The sequence below is a fragment of the Miscanthus floridulus genome, chromosome 17 (genome assembly GCF_019320115.1).
Source record: "Miscanthus floridulus cultivar M001 chromosome 17, ASM1932011v1, whole genome shotgun sequence".
Taxonomy (NCBI): domain Eukaryota; kingdom Viridiplantae; phylum Streptophyta; class Magnoliopsida; order Poales; family Poaceae; genus Miscanthus; species Miscanthus floridulus.
Window position 1 is genome coordinate 2844857 of NC_089596.1, and position 16158 is coordinate 2861014.

Genomic DNA, 16158 nt, shown 5'->3' on the forward strand with positions numbered 1-16158 from the left:
TCTGGAGGTTGAGGGGGTCGAATCAGCTGACTCCCTTGGGAGCCGCCTGACTACGTTGAGCGGCCGCGTCGATGTGCGACTTCGGGGGGCGTTGCACACGGGTGTCAAGCGCGCCCTAGCCGTTGTCTCTTCGCACTACATCGTCAACCTCGAGGCTGTCAACGATGGCTACGTCTTGCCGGAAGATGACGAGGAGGCCGATGTAGAGGTCGCGAAGCTGATGGAGGCGGCCGAGGCGCCTGGCACGGCGCTGGCCCGTTTGTTTGAAGAAGAGGTGGTCCCTCCCGCGCCAGGCGTCGATCCTTAAGCTTTGACCTGGGCCAAAAGTGGCCATGTAACCAGATTGGGTTAATTGTCATATCGTGACGTTTTGTGGTCGTCGAGGCCTTTAAAGTATTTGCGCGTGTGCGTTTTTAACCGTTTTCTGTTCTATTTCTGAGCCTGCACCCTCTGTCTCGTTCTTGGACACACGCAAAGAACTTCTTCGGAGCGTAAGCCGTCCCTCGGCGAAGGGTGGCGAGGGAGTTGCCGTAGCCCAGAGGCATAGGCTGTTCTCGTGGCTCGACCGGCCCTTTGGCCTCGAGACAAGCTTTTGGTCCTTAGGTTTTTTGCGATGGTCCTATCGGAGCACGAGAGAGCTTGGCGTAGAAATTTTTGAAAGATGGTTAAAAAACAGTGTCCGGGACTTAGGGGGGGTTTCCCCCTTATATCCCCCGAGGGAGGCTCAGCTTTGCAGAGGCAGAGTCGAGTCTCCCTTGTAACGTTATTGTGACGTCGAGCCCCTATCGATAGACAGCTTTTTTGCAAAGAACTTCCTCGGAGCCTATGCTGTCCCTTGGGTGAAAAGGTGGTGAGGGAGCTGCCGTAGCCTGGGGGCGTAGGCCGTTCTCACAGTTCGGTCGGCCTTTTGCCTTTGGGACGATCTTTCGGTCCTTAGGTTCCATACAATCGACTCATCTATAAGGGGGTTCCTCGAAAGACTATAACAACTAAAGAACGCTTCTTTATTGTATTTCGAGAAACAATGTAAACAACGTTTGGAAATTTAAGGGTAGAAACGACGTAGCTGTTCTATGTTCCAAGCGTTGGTGAAGATTTTGCCCTTCTCGTTGGCTAGCTTGTAGGTTTCGGGCTTCAGTATTTGGGCGATGATGTACGGTCCTTCCTATGGCGGGGTCAGCTTGTGGCGGCCCTTACTGCTCTGCCTTAGCCTCAGCACCAGGTCGCCCACCTTCAGGTCTCGGCTCCGAATACGCCGGGCTTGGTAGCGTCATAGGGCTTGCTGGTATTTGGCCGAGTGTAGTAGTGCGACGTCTTGGGCTTCCTCCAGTTGGTCGAGGGCGTCCTCATGGGTAGTGCGGCTGCTTTGCTCGCTGTAGGCCTGTAGCCTCGAGGAACCGTACTCCAAGTCGGTGGGGAGGATAGCCTCGGCACCATAGACCAAGAAGAACGGTGTGAACCCCGTGGCTCGGCTTGGTGTATTCCTCATGCTCCAGATGACCGACGGGAGTTCGGCAAGCCATTTCTTGCCGAATTTCTTCAACCGGTTGTATATTCTAGGTTTGAGACCTTGTAGGATCATGCCGTCTGCACGTTCTACTTGGCCGTTTGTCCTGGGATGTCCTACGGCCAACCAGGCCACACGGATGTGGTGGTCGTCGCAGAACGTCAGGAATTTGTGGCCAGTGAATTGCGTCCCATTGTCGGTGATGATGGTATTCGGGATTCTGAACCTGTGGATGATATCCGTAAAGAACAGCACTGCTTGCTCGGATTCGATTTGGGTGATTGGGCGAGCCTCGATCCACTTGGAGAATTTGTCGATGGCTACCAGCAGATGGGTATAGCCCCCGGGTGCCTTCTGCAGAGGCCCAACCATGTCCAGCCCCCACACGGCGAATGACCATGTGATGGGGATGGTTTGGAGGGCTTGGGCCAGGAGGTGCGTCTGTTGAGCGTAGTACTGGCATCCTTCGCAGGAGCGTACTAGCTTTGTGGCATCGGCCACCGCTGTTGGCCAGTATAAACCTTGGCGGAAGGCGTTTCCCACGAGCGCCCGAGGCACCGCGTGGTGCCCGTAGGCTCCCACATGCAAGTCCCAAAGTAGGGATTGGCCAGCCTCGGTGGTGATGCATCGTTGGAGAATACTAGATGGGCTACGCCTATACAACTCGCTGTTGCAGAGGATGTAGGACTTGGCTCGTCGCGCAAGCCATCGGGCCTCGGTCCTGTCAGCAGGAAGCTCCCCTCGAACGAGGCGATCAAGGAACGGGACTCGCCAGTCCGTGCCTTGGCCACCCATGGGAGGTTCTGCATCGATTGCCATGGCCTCGGGCTCGGCAGCAGAGGTCTCGACGACAGAGGGGGCCTCAAGCCCTGCGGTGGGCTCAACCGAGGGGCCTGCCTCTACCGTTGACACGTAGTTGATGGAAGGCTTGTGGAGGTCTCTAGCGAAGACGTTCGAGGGGACCGGGGTCCGTGCCGACGCCATCTTTGCCAGCTCGTCCGCGGCCTCGTTGAACTTTCGTGCGACGTGGTTGAGTTCGAGGCCATCGAACTTGTCCTCTAGGCTACGTACCATCATGCAGTATGCCTCCATCTTGAGGTCATGGCAGTTTGACTCCTTCATCACTTGGTTGATGATGATCTGCGAATCTCCTCGAACGTCGAGACACCGTGCCCCAAGTTCAATGGCGATCTGCAGGCCGTTGACGAGGGCCTCGTATTCGGCCATGTTGTTGGAAGCGGCGAAGTAGAGTCGGATTATGTAGCGCATATGTACTCCAAGGGGTGAGATGAAGAGCAGACCCACTCCTGCCCCAGTCTTCATCAGAGACCCGTCGAAGTACATGGTCCAGTATTCTGCCTGGGCTTGAGTAGGCGGTATTTGGGCATCGGTCCATTCTGCCACAAAATCGGCCAAGACCTGAGACTTAATGGCTTTTCGGGGTGCGAAAGACAGGGCTTCCCCCATGAGTTCCACGACCCACTTGGCAATCCTAACCGAGGCCTCCTGATTATGGACTATCTCTCCCAAGGGGAAAGATGTCACCATGGTAACTGGGTGGGACTCGAAGTAGTGACACAGCTTGCGTCGAGCCAAGATTATGGCGTAGATTAGCTTCTGGATGTGGGGGTAGCGCGTCTTGGTCTTGGAGAGCACCTCGCTGATGAAGTAAACAGGTTGTTGGACGGGTAGAGCGTGCCCTTCTTCCTGCCTCTCGACCACTATGGCCGTGCTGACCATTTGGGTCGTTGCGGCGGCATAGAGTAAGAGGGCTTCGCCTTCAGTTGGTGGCACTAGGACGGGAGGATTTGTGAGCAGTGCCTTGAGTTTGGTGAGGGATTCTTCGGCCTCGGGGGTCCAAGAAAAGCGTTCGGATTTTCTCAAGAGGCGGTACAGAGGCAGACCTTTTTCGCCAAGGCGTGAGATGAAGTGACTCAGGGCCACAAGGCATCCCATAACCCTCTGAACTCCCTTGATGTCCCAGATCGGTCCCATGTTGGTCACGGCCGAGACCTTCTCTAGGTTAGCCTCGATACTGCGCTCCGAGACTATGAACCCCAAGAGCATGCCTCGGGGGACCCCAAAGACGCACTTCTCGGGGTTGAGCTTGATGCCATTTTCTCTGAGGCATTCGAAGGCTATCTCCAGGTCCTTAACGAGGTCACTGGCCTACCTGGACTTGACTATGATGTTGTCCACGTAGGCCTCGACGGTTCGCCCGATGTGCTCGCCAAAGGCCTGGGTCATGCACCGCTGGTACGTGGCCCTTGCGTTTCTGAGGCCGAATGGCATAGTCATATAGCGGTATAGGCCAAATGGGGTGATGAAAGAAGTCGCGAGCTGGTCGGACTCTTTGATCTTGATCTGATGGTAACCGGAATACGCATCAAGGAAAGACAGAGTCTCGCATCCCGCAGTGGAGTCGACGATTTGGTCGATTCGAGGCAATGGAAACGGAACTTTTGGACATGCCTTGTTTAGACCGGTGTAGTCTACACACATCCTTCACTTTCCATTTTTCTTTTTAACTAATATAGGATTAGCTAACCACTCTGGGTGGGACACTTCCTTGATGAATCCGGCTGCCAAAAGCTTCTGCACCTCCTCACCGATGGCCCTACGCTTTTCCTCGTTGAATCGGCGCAGGCGCTGTTTCACCGGTCCGGAGCCAGCCCGAATGTTCAAGGCGTGCTCGGCGACCTCCCTCGGTATGCCCGGCATGTCCGAGGGGCTCCATGCGAAAATATCGACGTTCGCGCAGAGAAAGTCGATGAGCACAGCCTCTTATTTGTTGTCGAGGGTGGCGCTGATCCTTAGTGCTCGGTCGCTGGAGCAGGTGGGTCGACCGGGATGAGCTTGACGGCCTCTACTGGCTCGAAGGTCCTGGCTCGGCGCTTGGAGTTGGGTGCTTCACTATCGAGCTGGTCGAGGTTGACGATGAGGGTCTCGGCCTCAACGACAGCCTCGGCGTACTCGACGCATTCAACGTCGCAGTCGTATGCATGCTCGTACGTGGACTCGACAGTGATGACGCCGTTTAGGCCCGGCATTTTGAGCTTGAGGTAGGTGTAGTTGGGGATTGCCATGAACTTAGCGTAGCACGGATGCCCTAGAATGGCATGGTATGTTCCCTTGAACCCAACCACCTCGAAGGTAAGAACCTCCTTGTGGTAGTTGGAGGGGGTGCCGAAGCAGACAGTCAAGTCGATGCGTCCGAGAGGTCATGTGCGCTTCCCTGGTACGATGTCGTGGAAGGGCGCGGCGTTGCCTTGGAGCCGTGACCGGTCGAGCTCCAGGAGTTCTAAGGTGTTGGCGTAGAGGATGTTGAGGCCGCTGCCTCCGTCCATCAGCACCTTGGTAAGCCGGGTGTTGCCGATGATTGGGTCGACGACAAGTGGGTACTGCCCTGGGTTCGGGACATAATCGGGATGGTCCTTTCGGTCGAAGGTGATCGCCTCCTGAGACCAGTGGAGGTACTGGGGGGTGGCTACCTCAACCGAGAAGACCTCTCGGCGTTCCTTCTTCCGCTGACACGCCGTGAGGCACGCTGAAGGTCCGCCGAAGATCATGAAGGCATTTTGAACCTCGAGGAACCCATCGTCCTTGTCGTCTTCCCTGTCACCTGCGCCCCTCTTCTTGGCGTCGTCGTTGGGGAGTCTGAGCTTGGCGTAGTAACGCCGGAGCATGGTGCACTCTTCGAGGGTGTGCTTCACCGGGCCCTGATGGTAAGGGTAGGGCTTCTTGAGCATGTCGTCGAAGAGCCCTGGGCCTCAGGGGTTCTTGCGGTCCGCGGCCATGACGAGACCGGCCTCGAGGGCCTCCCGCTTCCCCTGATGTCCTTTTTTCTTCTTCTGGGCGGGGCGAGATGTCGAGGCCTCGGGGGTCTCATCGCTCCGCTTCCCTTTGGCATTGTTGTTGGGGAAGATGGCCCCAACGGCCTCTTCGCCTGAGGCGAAACTGGTGGTGATGTCGAGGAGTGCCGATGCCATGGTTGGCACGCTCCGGCCCAACTCCCGGACCAGGTCACGGCAGGTGGTGCCGGAGAGGAACGCCTGGACAATCTCTGAGTCGCCGATGCTAGGCAGCTCGGTGCATTGTTTGGAGAATCGCTGGATAAAGTCTCGGAGAGACTCATCTGGCTTCTGCGCGACAACTCTTGAGGTCCCAGGAATTCCCTGGGCGCGCGTAGGTGCCTTGGAAATTCCCGACGAAGACCTTTACCAAGTCTCGCCAGTCGTGGATCTGCATGGGGGGAAGGTGTTTGAGCCAGGCTCGCGCTGAGTCTGACAGGAACAAGGGAAGGTTACGGATGATGAGCAGCTCATCGTTCGCGCCGCCTATCTGACACGCCAGGTGGTAGTCGGCCAGCCACAGTTCGGGGTTGGTCTTGTCGCTGTACTTCGAGAGGTTGGCCGGTTGTCGAAACCGAGTCGGGAAGTGGGCATTGTGGATGGCCTTGCTGAAGACCCGAGGGCCAGGTGGCCCGGGAGAAGGACTGTGGTCCTCCCCACTGTCGTAGCGGCTGCCTCGGTGCACATGGTAGCCTCGGGTGGCCCCATCGTGGTTGTGGCGCCATCGCCTCTTGACCACGTTGTGGTCATCTTGCGCCTCGCGTCGGTCGTCGAGGCGGTCATGAACCGAGGAAGCCTTGAGGCGGTCGTGCACCGAGGGAGCCCTAAGACGGTCGTGCACCGAGGGCTGTTTTGGGGTGTCCCCGCACCGTCGAGATGCGGAGCTTTCGGCTTGCTGTACCGCGGCGGTCTCAAGAAGCTCCTGGAGCTCACCGCGGACCCGTCGTCCCACCGTGGTAGAGGGCTCGGGCATCGCTCTGACTAGCATTGCCGCTGCCGCTGATGTTCTGGCTAGCGCGGTTGAAGACTAGGGGCTGCTCACTCCCCTCGTCGTTAATGATGCGGCGGTGGACGTCATGAGCCCTCCGTCGGGCCGCTCCACCATCACCGCGACCCTGCTGCTCTTGCTCGAGGGTGGCTCAGAGCTGCTGCAGGAGGAGGCGGTCTTGCTCGACCTTGGCCTAAAGCTCACGGAGCTGCTCTAGGTCTAGGCGTCGAAGTTCATCGGGGGTGGGGACACCCGCTAGCGCTGGCGGGGACCCTCTGCGTGACGGGGTGGCATTCGGCTGCCGCTCCACCTTCGTTGCCCGTGCTCGGCATTCCAAGCTCGATTTGGAAACACTCACGAGTCGGGTCGTGAGCGTCCTCATCGTCGGAGTCGGAGTAGCCGAAGTAGTAGTCGCTTGCGACCATGAAGCGACACATCGCCTTGGGGTCGCGAAGCCCGGTGAAGTCTGCTCCGGCCCACGCTTCATCCTCCTCCGAGGAGTCAGTGTGGGCGTGGATCGGAGTTATGGTAATGGGGTCAAGGGCATGACATTGATGAATGGAGATGAGAGCGGTGGCGTAGGAGGCGGCGGCATTGGTCAGCCCGAAAGACTACGGGGATGGTGTCGTCGTCGGGCCCTGCTCCGCCGGAGCTGGCTCCTCGGGAGGAGACGGGACAGAGCCTGATGATGGGGTGACCACCGGTGTTTTTCCCCCGTCGAGGCTTAATCCGGACAGGTCCCCGTGCAGGGACTCTGTACCAGTAGCCGGGCACGGGACATCGGCGGAGCGCGGAGCGTTGCTCTGAACTCGCGTGGCGTTGGGGTGGCCCTGCTCGCGTCGCGCCTGGCGAGCTTGACCGGAGCGGCGGCCCGGGCGCCGTTCGCGCGTGGGCTGCCGGTGCATGACGTCGTCGTCGATCGACGGTGCTCTGGGTGAGAGGAGTACCATGTCGTACTCATGCCCTAGAGACATGAACTCTAGGCTCCTGAACCAGACGATCGTCCTGAGACGCAGCGGTCGCTCGGGATCTGCCATCCGGAATCTGCTAGGATGACTAAGCTGACACGCAGAGACCCCTACCTGGCGCGCCAACTGTCGGTACTTCGGACCAGGGGTCCTCAACCGACGGGTGAATTTGTGCTGCGTGCTCCCGATTCCGGATGGTGATGCAAAGAGACACAAGGCTTATACTGGTTCAGGCAATGGATGCCCTACGTCCAGTCTGAGAGAGTGTTCTTGTATTCCTCGCACCGGGGTGCTTGTAGTAGGGGGTTACAAGCTAGGCGAGAGAGGGTGTTCGTCCCAGGTCTCTGCGAGGGGAAATATGAATTACAGAGTGAGGTGCGTTACTTGTGTGGGCATTCGTGAGCCGATTTGATATGTTTTCCTGGCCATCCCCCAAAACGGTACTGGCTACCTCCTTTTATAGCCGCAAGGGGGAAGCCAGCATACATGAGAGAGCTATACGTAAAGGACTATTTGATGACGTACTCTACTCCTGGGGCAATGTGCCGTCGTGGGAGTTCTCGTAGAAGTCTAGTCAGTATGGTCGGGCAGGCGACATGCCGTGCTCCTGTGGATTTGTTGACTTGTGAAGTGCCGAGGCCTGGCGGCTGCTGTAGCTGGTCGCGTCGAGGCTCGCTGTGCAGAGGCCTTTAGAAGCAACAATGCGGGGGTCTCGGTGGCCATCTCGTAGTTGATTTAGGCGGAACAGTGCGAGACCTGTGTCTATAGGGTATGGTACCTGTATTGTCAGCAAGGGATGGTAAAAAGGAGATTTGACCGTTGTCCCGTCGCTCCTGTAGTAGTGCACTGCTGATTGTGGCTTATGTAGTGGGTGCAGCTGGGCGCATTAATTGGATGCGACAACTTGTCAGAGAGACGTTTGGGGCGGAGACGACGAGGTTGCGGGACGAGCCCGGCCTCGGGCGAGGCGGAGCACGAATAGTTTGTCCGAGGCCCCTCTGGAGGGTCTCGGGCGAGACGGAGCGGGTTCAGTGAGTCCGAGGCTTTGTCGAGGGGTCTCGGGCGAGATGGAGCGGTTGGTGCGCTGATTCCAAGGTTACAGGGACCCAGCCCTGACTCCCCACGTCGCGTTTATCCTTGGTGCAGGAGTTTAGGCAGCACAGTGGTCGGTAACCCCTGCCTCGTTCTGTCGCAGATGGCAGGGTGTTGACGCGACTGACGTATAGTCGGCCACTTCGCTGTACTGTGCCGTCGTGCGGTTGCCGGAGTAGTTGAGCGCTTTGATTGGATGTGATGCTCAGCCAGAGCAGTTTGGTCAAGGCGGCGGTCGCGGGGCTGGTGCCGAGCCGGCCTCGCACGAATCGGAGAATCGGTACTTCTTCTGAGGCCTCGGCGAGGGGGCCTCGGGCGAATCGGAGATTTTGGCCGAGTCCTTTTAGGGTCTAAGCAGTTTTTCGGTCTTTGCTTGGGGTACCCCTTTTTCTGGTATCCGACATGTTGGCACTCATGTTAGAAAGTGAAACTGAAGATTAGACACAATAGTGGTGGATTGGTAAAACTTTAGTACGGTACACCAATCACAAGTTACCTGGGCTGCCACTGGCAGGTCAGGTTGCCCTAAACATGCATGAACATATTGTCCCTGTTGTTCCCTCTCATCCCCTCCTATCTTTCCCAGCTCCAAATGAATCCCCCTATCTCTCCCCCCATCTCCAAATTAACTTGAAACATTAATAAACTCTCTATATATACTTATACCAGATTAATTATATGTCTGATTCCTAGCCCTTGCACAACACCATAATTATCACCAGCTTCTGCTCAACTGAATTAAAATTCAGTTTCAGTCTCCTTCCAGTTTAGAGCTTTCAAAGGTACTGAGCCTGTATCCTCTCCTTGTTCTCCTCCCACCACAGCTTGGCATTCAGCTCCGCAAACCTCTCGCGGCTGCAAAGTGCAAAACCAAACCATCCATTGTCAGTAACCATTGTGCCAAATGACATGGTGACAAAATATCAGTAACAATTAATGAACTACTCATCAGAGCTGTAGAACTTGACCTGAACCTGACGCGGCGCAGCTCCCGGCTGCCGTCGGCGAGCTCCCTGACGGTGATGTACACGCCGGGCTGGTCCTGGATGATCCACTCCGTCACCTCCAGCTCGCTGGCGTTGCTGACGGACACGTCGTCCCTGGACGACGTGGTCGTCCTCGCCGCTTCCGTGCCAGTGGCGGCCTCAGAGGCGGCGGGGCTCTTGCCAGACGCTCCACCACCGTTCTGTCGCTGCTGGTGCTGTTGCTGCCAGGCCCGCTCCGAAGGGTTGGAGGAGGACGGCGGCGGCGGCGACATCGGCCGGAAGCTGTGCTGCCGCGCGGCGCCGCCCGTGGCGCCTGCTGGCGGCGCCGCCACCTGCCGCGCGAACGCGCCCCAGCTGATCCTTTCCGGCGTGAGTGGCGCCGGCGACGGGGTGGCCGCGGGGCTCCCTACCATCGACCCCACCTGAGACTGCGAGTAGAACGACTCCCTCTACGGAACACAAACAATTTTTGTTATGTTAGTACTAATAATGCTCTGATCTTTGCGTCTTTCGATGCGAAAGCGCCATGGATGGATGCATGCATGCAGAGGACGGACAGCTCCAGCTCCAAGAATTGGACTGGAGGAGAGGAGAGCGACAGGTCTGTTCTTGTCTTGTTCGGCGTAAGGTGGGAAACGATGACGTGGCGTGGCATGACATGTCAGCGTCACCGTATCACACGTTCACATCATGGGACATGGGAATGAGAGAGACATGCATGCAGCAGCCAGGCACAGGCACAGGCAGCGACTGACCTCGCCGTCGTCGGAGCGCGGCGGCGTGGGGAGCACCTGTCGGCTGAAGCGGCGGACGTTGTAGAGCTCCATGATGCGCTCGTTGTTGTCGCCCCACCACTTCTGCGCCTGCCACTTGTCGTACATCTCGCGGCTGCATGCATCGCAGATCGATCGCATACAGGACGTCGTCAGTGATCAGTCCAATCAGGTGATCGGCATCGACATCGACGGGCGTGACGGGCAAAGCACGCAACGAACCTGAACCGGATGCGCTTGAGGTCGTTGCCGGCGCCGCCGGGGAGGGATACGAAGGTGATCTGCACGCCGGGCTCCACCTGCGCCACCCACTCCCTGGCCTCGCCGTCCGCACGGACGGGCAGGTCCCACGCCGGGGTGGAGCTCGCGCTCGACGCGCCGGTGACGCCGGCGCTGCCGCCCAGGTACGTGGCCGGGGGCACCGCCATGTCGTCCTGCACCACGCCGGGGCGGTAGTAGCCACTGCGGTACAGGGAGGTGGCCCGGCCCCGAGGTGGTGGCGAACCGCCGCGCCTGTGCTGTGCGCCGTGCTGCCGGTGCGTGCCGGACAGCTTCAGCACCATGTCCTTGAGCTGCACAGTGCGCACCAACAACACATCCATCAGTGCACACCAACAGTTTCTGATCACCAACTACATTCAGAGTAGAATGATCAGTATTGCCAAACTTTGCACACGGATCCTCAGTCGGTGTTCCCAAGGAATCATTTCAGGATCAGGTTTCAGAATTCAGAGAAATTGGGTTAGCCGTTTAATGTGGATTTTCATCGAAAGCAGGCAGACACAAAAATTGTCATCTAGATTCAGTGTTCTTCAGACCACTCATACTAAAGCAGAGTTTTTCACCAGTCAGTACTACTGCTGCAGATTAGCTTGCGCCAATCATTATCTATTCCCTCCATCCCAAAAGTTTGTTATTCTCATTTTTCAGTGAGTCAAACAATTTTAAGTTTGATCAAATCTATACAAAAAAGTAATGACATTTATAATAACAAATAAGGATCATCAGATAAGTTATAGAGTATATTTTCAATGCATACATATTTGAAGTCATAGATATTAACATTTTTTCTATGAACTAATCAAAATTAAGGAAGTTCGGTTCAGTTTAAACCCGTAATTGTCTTTGGTTGTGGAAGAACCAGTCCACATCTGACCTATCTGCATTGCTGTTAACATACCATTTCCCACCTATCTGCATTAGCCATTAGGTTCAGACTAATCTTTGACTGCCACTGAAAATGGCATTTCACAATCACTGTGCCGGTGGAGCTGCTGCATCTTTTGATGGAGGGTCAAAATATGAATGCTAGTGTCACCTCTTTAGGGGTCAGGCAATGACATGTTTTCAAAGGTCGTGTTGCATTTCTGGGTCTACCATTTGACCTACACCGAATCAGTTACTAGTTACTACGTACTAATCTCTGTTCAGTTCAGACCTTATTAGAATGTCATGCTGCTCACACTCCCACACTTGAGCACATGACTACTCCTAGACGACTAGGTGACAAAGAAAACTGAGGGTTCTTTTCACACTTGACTTGATATTTGTGCGGTAAATCTCTGTTCTACTTCTACCATGGGGTAACTAACAAAAGTAAAGAACACAGGTTTGTTTGGAGGTACGGTTAGGGGGCCACTCAAAACAAGGATGGATTCTCTTCTCTGGCATTGGCGATGCTTTCACTTTACTTTACCCTCTTTTCAGCTTCAAACACTCGCTTGTATTGTGTTTTTCATCTACAGTTCAGGTTTCAAACCCTACCATGCATGCATCTTTTTCAGGCCTGCTGGCAATGGCATAACTCTTTTTTCCACACAGGGTTTAAAATAAACTGGTGATCCTGATCCCAATGCAATGCAGTGCTTGGAGGATTCTTGCCTTGCTTCCGGGTGCAATGCAAATAAAGCAGCAATGCAACATCCCCATCCACCCATCCAGAGGATCTCTTTTGCATTTTTCTTTGCAGTTTTGCAAGCACTGCACCCCCAATCCATCTCTGCTTTCGAGAAAGCAATGCATGCAATGCAAAGAACCCATGTATCGTTATATCAATCTCATCTGGACATGCATGCCTGCATGCTTTAGTGACCCAAAAGCCCAAAGTAGAGAAATATAGTAATAGTAGAAACTAATCAAAGATTATTTCATCATATATAGAAGGCTAGGAGGTTGGAGCTGAAAGAAAGTATGATTGATTATATCAGAAAAGAACAAGGAAATAGTCCGTGGCCACACTTTGTGCTTTCCTTTGTTCCAGGATGTCTTCTCTTCCCCCAAGAGAATGGAAGGAGATGACACAAAGCGAAAGGTGATATCTACCAGGCACAGGCAGGCCTGCTGAGCCTACACTATCTGCCCCCTAATTTTGACCGCCTTTCATTTGAGTTTGGCGACTGTGTTGTTCAGTCCAGTTTGAACATCTTGCAACTGTATCCACTCACTAAACCAGGAGACACTGAATTGTGGTTCAGTAACTGAATTGTTCAGTCAAAATTGTGGAGCTGGACTTTGTAGTTTTTATGGAGGAAGTAGGAAAAAACTTTCCTTGTGGTTCATATATAAACCAAGTTCAAGAGATCAAAGCTGAGCTAGATCAGTTGGTTGTGATGAAAAATTTGAATATGGGCCTCCGTGCATCTCACAACTACTGATCTGATCTGAACTTTTGTAAGCCTACCCAAGCTGTACTGCACGGCGATCATGAGGTAGTTCGGGCACGGTGAGGTTTAATAACAAAATACAAGCTTTGCACTGTCAAACTGAAGATGTAGAGTAGCTAAAAAACTATAGTGGGTACTTTGAACTTTGAGAAGCCTGCTATATACTTATATATGAACCCGGTTGGAGTTGGAACAGCAACGGTCGTGAACAGGGGGAAAAGGTCGCGCTAGCTCTCCATATGTGTTTGTGTATGTGTATGTGTATGTGTATGCCCTTTAAACTTAAAAGGCTGGCGATCACAAGCCCACAGGCATAGCATTTTAGCAGCAAGTGCATATATACATATATTAACAAAAAGAGAGAGGGAAAAAGAAAGGGCCTGGAGAGGGCTCAGGCTCATGCATGCATGCACGGTGTGTGGCTTTAATTTGCCGAAAGAGAAAGAGATAGAGGTGGATGATGCTGATGCCTTCTTCCTGCTTCTCGCTGCTCTTTGGCATCATCCTTTTGTTCCCTCTTTCCTTTGAACTCCTTGGTGACGCTCAGTCAGAGGAGGCAGAGCTGCCTTGCCTAGGAGAAGGCTATAGCAGCATCTCTGCTTTCTTCTTCTTTGATCATCATATCCGATTAAAGAAGAAAGCAAAGCAAAAAGTGGGGTCAAGTATATATATTACTAAATGCTTGATAAATATTAATGATTTTGTATCTACAATATTATATACTCCAACCAATGCAGGCCAATGGATGAGAATGGGTAATATATATACCAAAGTACTAAATTGGAGTATGTATACTAGTGTATAGTACAGTACTTGCGCGTAGTGTATATACACAAGGTAGCAGCAGGCCGAGCTTGTTTGTTTCCCCGCCCCTAAACTTTAGCTCCGGTCGCATCGGATGTTTAGACAGAGTATTAAATATAGACTAATTACGAAATTAAATACATAGATTGAAACTAATTTGCGAGACGGATTTTTTTAAGCCTAATTAGTCCATGATTTGATAACGTGTGCTACAGTAACTATATGCTAATGCCGGATTAATTAGGCTTAATAAATTCGTATCGCGGATTACTGAGGCCTTGTGTAATTTGTTTTATTATTATTATTATCCGAACTAAAGGAAGTGTTTGGCTGGACTAAAGTTTGGCTTATTTGGCTGCGTGTACAGCATAAACAGTGTTTTTTCCAACCAGCCGAACACTGCCGTTTAGTTCCTTGATTTAAACACCCCGGCCCCATCCACATCCACATCCATTATCGGGATCGACGCCAACAGTCTCATGCATGCAGGGGCGGCAGGGACCATGTAATGCATAGAGAGAGAGAGAGAGGTGGATGTCGTCGTCGTCCCTGACCATGATCATCTATGGCTGGTGGCTGCGCCTGCGCCTGCGCCTGCGCCGCGCGGTGGGGGACTGCCGGTGCCGGACTGTCTGGGGAGGGGCCAACGCCGACGCCGGACAAAGGTGGAAGACATGTCGCCCGTTTCGGGGGCGCTGCCCACGAAAGCGACGCCACCTCGGCTACCATCACCACGCCTCAACCTCAATCCTCATCACAGATTCAGACATCAGCTACCTGCTTCTTCTTCTTCTTCCCCACTAAGCTACCTAGTACCTGGCATAATCATGCGTCATGCCAAAAGCCTAGCTTTAATCGATCTACACTAACCTCTTTGTTTACTCGATCATTAGTGTAGTGTTTCCACAAACACGCTACGTGCATACGGTACCTCGATCGCTTTAATTTATTTCAAACTTAATCGCAAAACTAGTGATACAGACATACAGCACAACATTATATTACTGTACGTTCGTCGCTACGCTACCACATAGGAGTGGAGTACGTACGTACAGAAGCCGTACGCTAGTCGATCGGTGACACTAGCTGTTCCTGTTCCTGTTCCTGTTCCTCTTCCCTACGGATGCAGGAGGACTGATCGTCGGACGCAGATAACCGTAACCGCCAGGGAGCAATGAAGAAACAAGCTAGCGAGCTGAGCTCTCTCTGGTGGTGGCAAGCACTGGCGGAGCCACGTTAGGGCGATCCTGGGCGCCCCCCCTTCCTCGGACAGATTAGTATGCATGCACACTTGAAGTTACCACTACCGCACACACATCTATGCCTTTTTTTTTAAATTCTAGCTTCCATCCTGACGATGCGGGAAGTATATTTCAGCACTATTACATAACTTAATCAGCATTTGTGTTTAGCTCATCTTTCCGGTTCAAATGGGTACTGCTGTTGTTTCCGCTGTTTGCATGCAACTGCGTTATAATATTTCACTTATTACTCTGTTATATACTTTAGTACGTCTGTTTGGCTCTCTTCTTCTACTTAAGACTTCAGCAAGGACACAATGACAATTAGCAGGAGTCATCTTGCAACAACTTACACTCATCGAGTAACGTATAGTAGACTGCATACGTTCCGATTATACTTTGTCTAATAATATATTTTATTTAGCTTACAAACTTCTCCACTAGAATTGTATGGTTGTGTTATATAGAAAAGAAGATTATGCCTATAACTAGTGATTAGAGCTGGACCTACGTACGCACCTGGGAGGTGAGCGACTTCACAGGGTCGCTGCATGTCGGGGTGCCGCCGCCGCCCGAGCGCGCGCCTTCCTCACGGTCCCGGTCTCGGCCGCCGCCTTCTTCCTTGACGCACGCGATGCAGGCCAGCATCTTGTTCTATTGGCTTCCTCCGCCGCCGCCGCCGCCTCTCCCCGTCCCTGCTGCTGGGCGCCGGCCGGCCGGCCTGCCTCTAGCTTGTTTGATGTATGTACACCTTCAACTCGTAGTCCAGAGTTTAGACGCACAGTACAGCTACCGTGCGTGCGTGTGTGACGTACGCAGGCAGCACGCTCTCCGGCTCCGCCCGGGGAAGAAGACGACTAGCTATACTATTTTATATATATATGGGAAAGGGTAATGGAACAAGGGAAAAATGTCCAGCGAGCAGCCACTGGTACGGTACGGTCGGGGCTAGCTAGCTACCTCGCTCCTGCCGTGTTCCGGCCTTTGCAAGTTTGGATAGGATCCTATTAGGTGCTGGTGCAGCAAGTGATGGAATGCGCAATATATAGCTTCTCTGACGCATACACTACTCAAGCACGAGCTCTTTTTCTCTCTACTCTCTTCTCCTCTCACGTAGGCCCCGTTCGGATGGTATGGTTTTGAACGAATTTGAATAGTTTGGAAAAATTCTGAAGGAATTTGTGAAAGGAAAATACTGTTCCGGATAAAAAAAGAAGCGGATCAAACCGGATTCAAGGGCACACGAACAGGGCCATATAGCCATTGGAGCTAGTTTTTTTTTTTT

At 53.5% G+C, this 16158-nt stretch overlaps 1 protein-coding gene across 1 annotated transcript; it reads right to left on the minus strand.

Annotated features, from left to right (window-relative positions):
• Nucleotides 1–9064: 9064 nt before the first annotated feature.
• Nucleotides 9065–15818, minus strand: LOC136518985 (protein Brevis radix-like 4). The gene is made up of 5 exons (XM_066512655.1): nucleotides 15393–15818; nucleotides 10388–10737; nucleotides 10148–10280; nucleotides 9375–9841; nucleotides 9065–9261 (listed from the first exon to the last, which is right to left on the minus strand). The coding sequence occupies exons 1-5, from the start codon at nucleotides 15519–15521 to the stop codon at nucleotides 9183–9185; spliced, it is 1158 nt and encodes a 385-aa protein (XP_066368752.1). The 5' UTR covers nucleotides 15522–15818; the 3' UTR covers nucleotides 9065–9182.
• Nucleotides 15819–16158: the final 340 nt, after the last annotated feature.